We start from the raw sequence: 13,547 nt of genomic DNA on the forward strand, positions 1-13,547 counted from the left end.
GCCTGTAGTGTTTTGGGTTGTAGCCTTGTCTGGTTTTGGTATCAAGGTAATGCTGGTCTTGTTAAATGAGTTTGGAAGTATTCTCTCTTCCTCAATTTCTGGAAGCATTTGAGAAGAATTGTCGTTAGACCTTCTTTAAACGTTTGGCAGAGGACTGGGTGCGGTGGCTCACACCTGTAATCCCAGCACTTTGGGAGGCCAAGGTGGGGGAGTCACTTGAGGCTGGGAGTTCAAGACCCGCCTGGGCAACATAGTGAGACCCCATCTCTACAAAAAAATTTTAAAAGTTAGCTGGATGTAGTGGTGCACACCTATAGCCCCAGGTACTCGTGACGCTAAGGCAGAAGGATCATTTCAGCCCAGGAGTTCAACTTACAGTGATCTATGATCACACCACTGCACTCCAGCCTGGGTGACAGAGGGAGACACTGTCTCTTAGAATAATAATAATAATAATAATAAATAGAAATGGGAGATGTTCTATTACTGATTCAACCTCCTAACTCATTATTGGATTATTCAGATTTTCTGTTTCTTCGTAATTCAATCGTAGTAAATGGTATATGGCAAGGAATTTATCCATTTCTTCTAGGTTATCCAATTTGTGGGCATATAATTGTTCATAATTGTTCCTTTGTATTTCTGTGGTGTCAGTTTATAATGTCTCTCATTTCTGATTTTCTTTGAGTAGTGTCTCTTTTTTCTTAGTCTAGCTAAAGCTTTGTCAATATTCTTTATCTTTTCAAAAAAACAACTGAGTTCATTGATCTTTTCTATTGTTTTTCTAGTACCTATTTCATTTATTTCAGCTTTGACTTTTATTATTTTGTTTCTTTTACTAATTTGAAGATTAGTTTGTTCTTGTTGTTCTAGTTCCTTAACGTGCCACATCAGGTTGTTTACTTGAGGGTTTTGTTTTTTTTGCTTTTTTCAGACAGGTTCTCAATACCCAGGCTGGAGGTGTGAGCTTGCTTTTTTTTTTTTTTTTTTTTTAAGATGGAATCTTGCTCTATTGCCCAGGCTGGAGTGCAGTGGTGCGATCTCGGCTCACTGCAATCTCTGCCCTCTGGGTTCAAGCAGTTCTCCTGCCTCAGCCTCCCTAGTAGCTGGGATTACAGGTATGTCTCACTACACCTGACTAATTTTTGTATTTTTAGCAGAGACGGGGTTTCACCATGTTGGCCAGGCTGGTGTCGAACTCCTGACCTCAAGTGATCCACCCACCTCGGCCTCCCAAAGTTCCGGGATTACAGGCACGAGCCACCATGCCCAGGGAGCTTTCTTTTTTGATGTAGGAGTTTATTGCTGCCAACCTTCTTGGAAGGGTTGCTTTTGGTGTATCCCATAGGCTTTAGTATATTGTGTTTCCATTTTCATTGGCTTCAAGAAATTTTTTAATTTCCCCTTTAATTTCTTCACTGACCCATTGATTGTTCAGGGGCATCTTTGACAAAACAATTAACAATAGTTACTGTGGGAGATGGCAAGATCAGCATCACCCCTATTGGGGACCTGACCATGTCCCAGATCCTGTACCAGGGCTGTACAAGCATTTTCTAATTTATGTCTCACAGTAACTTTATGAAGGTGGTTATGGCACCATTTTAAAGAAGAAGAAGAAATATGTTAACAAATTTGCTTAAGAAGTGATGTTTGTCTCAAGATATTTTTTAGTTTCCCTTTTAATTTCATCATCAACCCATTAGTTGTTCAGGAGCATGTTGTTTAATTTCCATACATCTGTGAATTTTCTGATGTTCCTCCTGTTATTTATTTCTAGTTTGATGCCATCATCAGAAAAGACATTCAATATGATTTCACACTTCTTAAATCTGTTAAGACTTGTTTTGTGGTCTAACATATGATCTACCTGGAGAATGTCCCAAGTGCAATTGCAAAGTGTATATTCTGTAGCTGTTGGATGGAATATTCTGTATATGTCTGATACATCCATTTGGTCTAAACTGTAGTTTAAGTCTGATGCTTCCTTATTGATTTCCTGTCCGGATCATCATCCACTGCTGGAAGTAAGGAAGTCCTCTACTATTAATGCATTGCAGTCAATCTCTCCATTCAGATCCATTAATATGTGCTTTATATATTTAGGCATTTCAATGCTGGTTACATATATATTTACAATTGTTAAGACTTCTTGATTAATTGATCCCTTTATCATTATAAAATGATGTTTGTTGTCTCTATTAAAAGTTTTGAACTTAAAGTTTATTTTATCTGATATAAGTATAGCTACTCCTGGCTCTCTTTAGATTTCCATTAGCATGAGTATCTTTTTCCATCCCTTCACTTTCAGTCTAGGCATGTCCTTGCAGGTGAGGTGAGTCTCTTGTAGACAGCATATTATTGAGTTTGCTGCTTTTTTTTTTAACCCATTCACACACTCTATGTCTTTTGACTGGAGTATTTAAACCCTTTACTTTCAAGGTTATTATTGATAGGTAAGAACATACTATTGCCATTTGGTTGTTTTCTAGACTTTTTGTTCCTTTCATCCTCTCTTACTATCTTCCTTTGAGGTTAAGTGATATTCTCTAGTAGTATGTTTTGATTCCTTGCTTTTTAATTTTTGTGTATTTACTAAAGGTTCTTCTTTGTGGTTACCATGAGGCTTATAAAAAGAATCTTATAGTTATAACAGGTTATTTTATGCTGATGACAACTTTGATCACATGCACAAAAACTGACCTCTACACTTCTAGTCCATTCCCCCCTCACATTATGAATTTTTTATGTCACCATTTACATCTTTTTATATGCATATCCCCCACAAGTTACTGTAGTTATTATTTTTTAAGTATTATCTATTGACTTTCATACTAAAGATACGTATGACCATTACAGTATTCATGTATTCTGAATTTGGCTGTGTATTTTACTAGTCTTATCCTTTCATATGTTTTCAATTAATCACTAGTGTCCTTTTCTTTCGGCTTAAAAACTCTCTTTAGTATTTCTTATAAGACATGTCCAGTGGTGATGAACTCCCTCAGCTTTTGTTTCTCTGGGAAAGTCTTTTATCTCATCTTCATTTTTGAAGGCCAGTTCTGCTGGGTATAGTAATCTTGGTTGGCAGGTTGTTTTCTTTCAGCACTGTGAATATATCATCCCACTCTCTCCTGACCTGTAAGTTTATGCTGAGAAGTCTGCTGCTAGCTAAAGTGGAGCTCCCTTATATGTTATTTGCTTCTTTTCTCTTTTTGCTTTCCAAATCCCCATTATCTGTGATGTTTGACAGTGTGATTATGTTCTGGAGTAGTCTTGTTTGAATTGACTCTGATTGGGGTCATTTTTCATTCCCATACCGGATATTTATATCTTTCTGCAGGTTTGGAGAGTTTTCTGCTACTATTTCTTTAAATAAGCTTTCTACCTCTTTATCTTTCTCTTCCTCTAGATGAACTCTGATTCAAACACTACCTCTTTTGATGCTGTCCCATAAATCCTATAGGCATTCTTCATTCCTTTTCATCCACTTTTTCTTTTTCCTCCTCTGACTGTATATTTTCAAATAATCTGTCTTTAAGTTCAAAGATTATTCTTCTGCTTGATCAATTCTACTCTTGGTGCTCTCTACTACATTTTTCATTTTGTTCAAAGTATTTTTTAGCTTCAGAATTTGTTTATTCTCTGTTAATTATCTCAATCTAGTCACTTATTGTTTTCCTCATTTCTTTGAATTATTTATCTGTATTTTCTTAAAGTTTGCTAGGCTTCCTTAAAACATGTATTTTGAATTCTCTGCCAGATAGTTCATACATCTCCCATCTCTTTATGGTCAACCACTTGCACTTTATTTTGTCTCTCTAGTAATATCATGTTTGCCTGATCATTCTTGATCTTTGTGACTCTCTGTTGATGTCTGTACCTTTGAAGAAGTAGGTTCTTATTCCAGTCATTGTAGATTGGCTTCCTCTGGAAATGCCCTTCAACAGTAAGCCCGTCCAGAGATTTCTGGGCAGACTATCTGGTATGGTCCCAACCCATAGGGCTACAATGGCCACTGAAGTACTAGGGGGTGCCCTAAGCCCATTTTTGTAACAATACTTAACATAAGCTCCCTAGGAATTTCTTTTATTTATTTACTTTTTTTTTTTTTTTTTTTTTTGAGACAGAGTCTCACTCTATCAGGAGTGCAGTGGCACCATCTCCACTCACTGCAACCTCCACCTCCTGAGTTCAAGCAATTCTCTTGCCTCAGCCTCCCGAGTAGCTGGGACTACAGGCACGCACCACCACACCCAGCTAATTTTTGTATTTTTAGTAGAGATAAGGTTTTGCCATGTTGGCCAGGCTGGTCTCGAACTCCCAACCTCAGGTGATCACCTGCCTTAGCCTCCCAAAGTGCCAGGATTACAGGCGTGACCCACTGTGCCCAGCCCCCTAGCAATTTCTAAAAGTTTCTCATATTACCCTAGAAATAATTCAATGATTTAACTGTGTATGTGAAATGATACTATCAATACTTCTAGAACTAACAAAACTATTGTATCACAATGTTTTTTATGAAAAAAATGCAAATAATTTAAATAATCTACCTTCTCAACAACAGGGGAGTAGTTAAATAATTTACAATGCTTCTAGACAAGTAATTCTTCAACACTGTGGTCTCAGGGCCCTTCTAACTGCTTCAGAATTATTAAGGCTCTTGGAGAATTTTTGTTTATATGGGTTATCTTGATTAATATTTACCATACTGTATTATAAATTAAAAAGATAAAGTTTTTTAAACATAACAATACGAAAGCATACATTCCATTAGCTGTTAGAGTGACAGCGTCATCCCATATAATATAGAATCTGCAAAACTCCACTGTACACTCATGATAAAATGAGAGTAAAAAAGCCAAATAACATGTTAGTAGTATTATGATAATACCCAGAAATACCTTGAAAGAATCTAGGAGACCCCTAGAGATCTCTGAACCACAGTTTTAGAATCACTGATCTAACCCAGGTCTCAGCAATGTTTTTCTGTAAGGGCCAGAGAATAAATATTTCAGGTTTTGCAAGCCACATATTCTCCATTGCCACTACTCAATTCTAGCATGAAAGCAGCCATAGGCAGACTCAATAAAACTTTACTTACAAAAACAGGAAGTGAGCCATATTTGGCCCAAGGACCATTATTATCTACCAACCCTGATTTAGACAACAGAATGCCAGGCAGGTATTAAAACTGTCCTGTAGAAATGTACATACTAACAGGGAAGAATACTTGTAATATATTGTTGAGAAACTACATGTAAAGGATGACCTTGATACTTGTAAAACAAAATAAAACGTATATATATGTATATACATACGCACACAGGCACGTATACATCTTAAAATTGTAAAACTCGTATATCAAGTGATCAGTGGTTATCTCCAGTTAATGATTTACTTGTTATTCTTTTCTTCTTGTCTATATTTTATATAATGAATATGCATTACTATCATTATAAAAATTGTTTTAAAGATTTTCTTAGGTAATTGAAAGAAGAACAATATTTGAAAAACATGACATTTTAAATTATACCGATTTCCTTTAAGAAACATGACTGTTCGGCAGAAAAGCCCATGCTTACCAGTAGCACTGGGAGTTTTTTGAGATGCTCCATCAGTCCCATTAGATCCTTGTTCAGGTGTTCTTAAACTGTCATTGGCTCCAGAGTCTTCGCTACCCTCACTAGTATTTGTTGGCACCTGAGGTGTTCCAGTTCCATTCTGGTTGTAAAAGGATGCTGCTTTACTGCTGATCTGGGTTACGCCACTTTCCCCTGTGGCAACAGTTGTTACTGAAGGGTCACGAGTTGGACCAGGGGCTATGCAAAGAAAGTAAACAATTAGATTAAAAATACATTTCTCCAGGACAGGGATGCCCCACCTCACAAACTATTTACGCTGAAATGAAATGCAAACTTAGGAAAACTGATCCCTCTCTTTCTCTTCTTTGTATCATCACCTACAACATGAGCCCCCTCAGAAACTGCTGTTTCTGGCCACATGGAGAGTACCTGGCCATGAGAGTGCAGAAGCTCCATGCTTACACTGCACACAGTCATTCACAGGAAATGAGAGGAGGCGTGAGCTCCTGTGGCCAAGGGCTTAGGCTCTGGAGGAGAACCTTGGCCACACTGGCCGCTTTATCTTGAATGCATTACTAGTCTCCCAGAGTCTCTGTTCAGGGAGGTGCAGCAGAGACCACTCTTGACCCCCCAACTCCATTCCCCCATTTTCCCTTCATCATACTCCTGGAGATTTTTGGCCCTGTGTGTGCATGGCTGTTGGGAACAAAGATCACATTTCCCAGCCTCCCATGCAGTTAGATGTTGCACGTGACTAAGTTCTGTCCAACAGAGTGTGACCAGATGTTCTGTCTGACTTCTAGGAAGAGTCCTTAAAGGGTGGAGCACAACCTTCTGTCCTTCCTCCTTCTTTACCTGTAGTGTGGATGCGATGACTGGAGCTCACGCTGCCTGGCTTCCAACACTACAGCGGTGGCTGCAGCTTCCTGATCCCAGGATCACAGCTCAGAACATGCACCCCTGGATCCAGCAACTACAGCAGGGACTCCCTGATTCCTCCCTCGGCTGTCTGTGACCAAGGTGGTGACTCTCCAGGGGGTCAGTTCTGCAGCCTTAGTCTGGGAGTCATTTCCCAGGGCTAGGCCTAAAGCCTGCTCCCCAGCTGTTATGAGCTGACTTGTGCTCCCCCACCCCCAAATTCATATGTTGAAGTCCTAACCCCCAAGACCTTGATCTTATTATAGCAGCCCTGGCAAACTAATACAGCAGCCCTTCCAGAGACTCTGTAAACTCTCGCTTCCCAGGGTAAACCCTTTCAGTTAAAATAGCTCATGGTTTTTGTTTCCCACAACTGAGCCCTGGCCAACATTCTACGATCTACGGTAGATGTCTGCAGAGAAGTGTTCTTCTGTGGCCCTAATTCAAGCCTGTACAAGGTACCCACCAGTTTATTTATTAAACTGATTAACAGGAAGAAAAACCAATGGCAGAACTCTTCCCATTGTTTGTACAGGCTCTAATTACCATTATTAATTGAGATTTGCTTTATTAGAGGGTTTCAGCAAGATCTGACCTTGTGTATGCTTCCAAGAGTACAATCTAATTATTATCTCTATTTTATCTCACAAACTGAGATTTTACCAATCAGGAAAAAAAAGTTCCCAAATTTTGAGAAGAAACAAAAGCCACTGTTTTTTTTTTTTTTTTTTTTTCCCTAAAAGGTACATTTTTTAAACCTACCAACTACTATTATCTTTAATTCTTTTTTTTTTTTTTAAACAGAGTTTCACTCTTGTTGCCCAGGCTGGAGTGCAATGGCATGATCTCAGCTCACTGCAGCCTCCACCTCCCGGGTTCAAGTGATTCTCCTGCCTCAGCCTCCCAAGTAGCTGGGATTACAGGCGCGTGCCACCCTGCCTGGCTAATTTTTTGGTATTTTTAGTAGAGACGGCGTTTCACCATGTTGACCAGGCTGATCTCGAACTCCTGAATTTAGGTGATTTGCCTGCCTCGGCCTCCCAAATTGCTGGGATTACAGGCGTGAGCCACTGCAACTAGGCTTCAATTCTTATAGAAACGTTTTATGACCAAAAAATTAGTAAGACCAGATTGTCGGGGCCAAAAAATAAATAAATAAATAAATAAATAAATAAATAAATAAATAAATAATCCCGGGATGGATGGTGCCTTCAACTGAATATATTTAAGCTTCCGTAAAAATCTTGTAGTCATATCCTTATTTTTCTCATTTTATTACAGACCAGGGAATGAACCAGCACTGTCAGCAGTTGGGACTCAGCCCTGTACATGAAAGCAAAACATGCAGGAGTCCAGGTCTCGTTTTCCAAAGGTTATGCCAACCTTGCACACCATTCTTTAAACGTAGCAATGTAGCAATAAAAGGGCAATGTAGCAACACAAGAAAATACTTAAAGGATAACAGTATATAAACCATATACAAATACTGTATTACAATTTCAACTAAGTTAAATCACCCACAAATGGGGCTTGAAAAAAATTACAGAAAATATAAATTTTCATCATGATTGCACAATTAATTAAAATTTTTTCTTTCATTTGTTGTTTCCACCCTTACTCCTACTTCTAAAGAAAAACTGGGGCCCGGCGTGGTGGCTCGCACCTGTAATCCCAGCACTTTGGGAGGCCGAGGTGGGCAGATCACCTGAGGTCAGGAGTTCAAGACCAACATGGGGAAGCCCCGTCTCTACTAAAAATATAAAAAATTAGCCGGACATGGTGGCACGTGCCTGTAATCCCAGCTACTTGAGAGACTGAGGCAGGAGAATCGCTTGAACCCGAGAGGCGGAGGTTGCAGTAAGCCGAGATGGCACCACTGCACTCCAGCCTGGGCAACAGAGCAAGACTCCGACTAAAAAAAAAAAAGAAAGAAAGAAAAGAAAAGAAAAAGAAAAATTGGAAACCGAGCAGGTTTTATTTAATAAATTAGCATTAGCATTTTCACATTGCTGTTAATGTTGCTATGTGTCCATCAGGGGGCAGTAGCGAACAACACAAGAATGGAAAGGAAAACGGTACTCACGGTCACCTGCGCACAGGATCTGAAACAGAAAAAGAAAACGGAAGTCAGCAGATTCATTCAGCCATGGAAAATGCAAATCAGAAATAAAGCAGTTGAGGATTTAATAATGGGGGTGGGGTGGTAAGAAGCACATTAAGCAAAGGTCGGCTGGTCAGGGTTAGGGCGTCCTGGGACATTAAACACAAGGAATCATTGCAACCTCGGGTCATTTACAAAGGATTAACTGGGTTATGTGGGGGCTGGCGGCTGCTGACTCCCAGCGCCCAGTGCTTCTCCCCAGACACATCCCCCCACCTCCAGCCCTCTCCCCAGAGCAATTCCCCAGGTCAGCACCTCCCTCCACCCACTGTGTGATGAGTTGAAGCAGAAGGACACAGAAGCAGACACCAGATTGTTGGGGCCAAAAAAGGGCAGTTGGGTGGGTGAGAGGGGGGTACCAAGACCAGCACACCCCTTTCCCAGACCCATTTCCCAGTCCTGACAGCACGGTAGAAACCAGATGTGCAGCAGAAGAAATCCACTGGGCTTGGGATTTTCACTGTACAAAAATTCATCTTGTTCTATCAGTAGGTGGCAGTAAAATTTTTTAATCACATGTCAAGCAGCTTTGGGAAGAATTAGTGTTTGACACACAAGAGGCCTTAAGGGTTTAGCTGACAGTGTCAGCTGGGGAAGGGAGCAGCCCTCAAGGATATTCATTGTGATCCATAATTATTTCCCTATACTTTAAAAACCTAAAGTGATTCAAGGTTGTACACTCTACTGTTTCATAAACACATCTTTTTGGTGAATAGAATTTTTTTTTTTTTAAGTAGGATTGTCACAAAGAATAAAATAATCAAAAAGGACCCCGGTGGAAAAAACCATCCTCCTACTTTCCATGACACTTAGAATAAAATTCAAACCCAACCACAACCCACCAGCCCCTCTGGTCTCACTGCCCACTCGCATTCTCGAAACTGATTCTCCCCTACAGCCTTTACATATTGACTCCCTCCCACAAACACACTCTGCCCAGACCTTTTCATGGCCTGCCCAAAACGCCACCTCCTTGGCAAGTCCTTCTCCAAGCAGCCATGGAAACCAACAGCCCTCACTCTCCATCCATCACTGACTCCTCCAACCACACTGTGTGCTCCATGAGAATAGAGACCTTGTCTGTGCCCCGTGGCTAGAATGGTGGACACAGTAGGCGCTCAATAAACGGCAATGGAAGGAAAGAACGAACCCAGAGGGGAAAGTCTTGCCCCAAGGTCCTCCAACTCTCAAACTTCCCATTCCCACCTTTCACCCTACCGGCAAAGTCCTTCGCATCTCGGGTCTACCATTTTTCAGCTCATCTTTCTCCTCCAGTCCCTGCCCTTCAATCTATGCTGAGCCTCAATCCACAGTCTATGATGAATCATAGGAGACAGGGAGAAAAAAGAGAAGTCGATAGCTAGGCAAGTCGCACAGGGCAGCAAACATTTTTTTTTTTTTTTTTTGCCCAGTTAGGGGAAAGATTAAAGTAAAAGCACTGGGGGAGGCTATACTTGGAAACGCATTCTGCGGATAAAAAGGAACTCTAACTTACTAAGTACCTACTATGTAACAGGCACTGTGCTAGGCTTTCTACATCCCTTGTCTCAGCACAGAACCATGGAGTGATGGCTAAGAGCTGGGACCTGGACTTAGACCACCTGAAGGAAGTCGTTCACTGCTTCTGGCCATGTGACTGTGGGCAGGCAGCTTGCTTAATTAACCTCTCTGTCCCTCCCTGTCTGTATCTGCCAATAGGACGATCCCTGCTTTAACGAGAATTAAGTTAAATGATCTATTTGCACTGCTGTTGTCACCATCATCATCCTTACCTCTTCACAGCAACCCTGCGAGGCACTTTTATACCCATTTTACAGATAACACCACTGAGGCTCAGATCCTCCTGATAGAAACCAATGTGTAATCTGAAGCTCATACTCTCCCCAGCATTGTTTTCCAAAGTATTTTTTGAATAATTTATTTTTATAATTTTTTTTTTAAGAGACAAGGTCTCATTCTGTCACAGGCTGGACTGCAGTGGTACAACCACAGTTCAATGCATCCTTGATCGCACGTGCTCAAGCGATCCTCCCACCTAAGCCTCCCAAGTAGCTGGGACTACAGGCATGCACCACGACCCAGCTAATTTTTTTATTTTTTATGGGGACAGGATCTCACTTTGTTGCCCAGATTGGTCACAAGCTCCTGGGCTCAAGCAAGCCTCCTACCTTGGCTTCCCAAAGTGCTGAGATTACAGGCATGAGCCACCATGCCCAGCTTTTTTCTCCAAGTATTTAAATAGACCAACAACCCAGTTGCAGAGGGCACGGAGGCCCAGAGACAACAAGTGGCTTGTTCAAGGACACACAGCCAGAGAGGACGCACAAGAACCAGAACCCAGATCTTGACCTCCACCACTCTCCCTTACATCTTCACAGCAAAGTCACTAGTACAGATGACCCAAAGCTTCTGCTGGTCCCCGTAGCTGGACAAAAGGAGCAAATACTAAGAAAAGAGATCAAGCTCACAACTCAGCAGTGACAGACACGGGAAGAATGCAGTACGGCCCACAGTTCTGGCCAAAGACTTCCCTGTACACCCCAGGTGTGGCAGAAAACCCGTTAGTCACCCAGATGTGCCCAGGAACACGCAGTGCTACCCAGAAGGTGGAAGCTTCTCTGTCCCCTTTCCTGAGGGGAAACCCCTTGCCGGTGAGCCTTCCAGCCTTGTACACTGCCCTAGAGATGGTTCTAGTTTCACATCCTCCTTTGTTTGTGCTGATAAGTCGAACCCTTTCTTTTTTCTTTTTTTTTTTTTTCCTTGCCAGCAGGAAAAAGCACTGCCAGTCCCAACTATGGTTCCAGTCACAAGGATCCTCCTCCAGGCCTCAGAGAAAAATAAACTGTTAACACGGCTTTCTGCAGCATCCCAATTCAGCTAAGCCTGCAGCCATGACATCAGTGGTCCACTCTGAACATCGGATTCTTCCCACTCAAAAACTAAGGCCGGGCATGGTGGCTCATGCTTGTAATCTCAGCACTTTGGAAGGCAGAAGCAGGGGGATCACCAGAGGTCAGGAGTTCCAGACCAGTCTGGCCAACATGGTGAAACGCCGTCTCTACTAAAAATACAAAAATTAGCCAGGTGTGGTTGCATACACCTGTAATCCCAGCACTCTGGGAGGCTAAGGCAGGAGAATTGCTTGAACTGGGGAGACGGAGGTTGCGGTGAGCTGAGATCGCGCCACTGCACTCCAGCCTGGGTGACAGAGTGAGACTCCGTCTCAAAAAGAAAAGAAAAAAAAAAGAACTAAGTCACAGGGATCTTACCAGCTGCATTTATACCTAAAACTTCTAAAATTTTCCCCAACTCCTCTACACGAAAATCCTACACGTACATACACATCAAAACACACCCCCTACGTATTCTCCTCTTCCCCTCTGACACGACTGTGTCATTAAAACTGTCTCCCAGTCTGCAAACCTGAATAACCTCTGGTTCTTCCCTCCTCTTCATTCTTTGTGGGTCACACAAAGATGTTTCCTTGCCCAGCGCACCCTGACTTCCCCGCTTCTGTACTGTGCATATTGTAAACCAAGTCCTCATCACCTCCAGCCCTAAATCACAGAAACAGCCTTCATCCTAGCGCTGACGAACACTCACAGTATTTCCATTTTCATTTATTGAAACTCCTGGGGCACACACGTACACACAAAATTAGGAAGTATCAGAACAGGGTTGTACCTACTGCCGTATATTTTTGGTTTTGCTTCTGTTAGAGCATCACCCTGACTCGACCTATAACCCCTCATTTGGAATTTAAGAGGCCTTAAACGGGGGCCGTTTGTGAACACCAGTGGGGACAGCCAGGCCCTACTCCCTCATCCATATACCTGGTTGCCTCTCCCTTCAATCCACAGTAAAAAAAAAATAAACAGAACTGCGAATTCCTCTTTCCAAAACATGCAGTATTAGCCAGGATCCCAGCTGGAGCAGATGACACACTCAACCAGGGTGAGTGAGGGAGAGTTTTAAAGGGTCTGTTTTCAAGGGTGAGGGTGGCGTTAAGGAAAACCAGTAAGGGATGGGCAAGAATCCTGGGGTAGCAGCAGCGAGAAAGGGCAAGGAGAGAAGCCAAGGCTGCTTCCCCTCATCTCCAGCTGGAGCCTCTCGCCAGGCTGGCCCACTGGAAGCTGGAGGCCAAGGGCACCCGCTGGTGTAGAACATAAAGGTCAGTCTCCTCCTGCTGGGAAGAGAAGGGTAGAGACGGGTGGGCAGGGTCTCAGGAGCCCACAAGAGATCCGTAGCACAGAGCTCCCATCACGTCACCACTGAGAGCCCATCAGTCTGGCAGGTGTGGACTAGGGTGGTTAAGAGGTTAATTCAACTTCCACTGTCACTCATGAGCTCTGGCACATGAGGCTCTCGTGGAGCCATTGGTTTCATCTACTGTAAAATGATGCAGGGGCATCTGCAAGACAGACCCCACATCTGAGTTGTCCTGAGACTCGAACAACAGAAGGTTCCTTCATTCCCAGCCTAACAGCCTTCTTCTTGCCTCACTGAACCTCCGCAGCTACCGCCCTTCAATTCACTTAGTGACTTCCTGTGACTGCTGTAGCCCCTAGGAGCTCTCCAGGCTCTCAGCCCCTCTCCGTCCATCCTGCTGTCTATGCTGCTAACTGTGGCCCTGCAGGGCCCCAGGCCCCAGGTTAGGTGCCAAAGATGCAGAGGGTACTTAAGGTGGTCCTGACTCCCGAAGAGCTCACAGGCAAGAAAAGCAGTGAAAGATCTGGGTGCGCCAGGACCTGGTGAGCCTGCGGGATGGAGAGGGAGGGACTTGAGGGATGGGGAGGGAGAGGCTTGGGGGTACTCCAGGGTAATATGCAGGGGGAGAGTGGCAGAAAACATGATACAAGGAGTGACCCTGTGTGAGAATCTAA

At 42.7% G+C, this 13,547-nt stretch overlaps 1 protein-coding gene across 2 annotated transcripts in view; it reads right to left on the minus strand.

The window, feature by feature from the left end:
- The window catches only part of PTPRJ (protein tyrosine phosphatase receptor type J), a 221,537-nt gene that overhangs the window by 51,797 nt on the left and 156,193 nt on the right, over positions 1-13,547 (minus strand). For both annotated transcript variants that reach the window (XM_073016259.1, XM_037999319.2), the window contains exons 2-3: positions 8,587-8,605; positions 5,586-5,822 (exon numbers count right to left, since the gene is read on the minus strand). In XM_073016259.1, coding sequence (XP_072872360.1) covers positions 5,586-5,822; positions 8,587-8,605 — 256 coding nt within the window. The remainder of the gene's footprint in view (positions 1-5,585; positions 5,823-8,586; positions 8,606-13,547) is intronic.

This window comes from Chlorocebus sabaeus, chromosome 1, assembly GCF_047675955.1.
Source record: "Chlorocebus sabaeus isolate Y175 chromosome 1, mChlSab1.0.hap1, whole genome shotgun sequence".
NCBI classification, from domain to species: domain Eukaryota; kingdom Metazoa; phylum Chordata; class Mammalia; order Primates; family Cercopithecidae; genus Chlorocebus; species Chlorocebus sabaeus.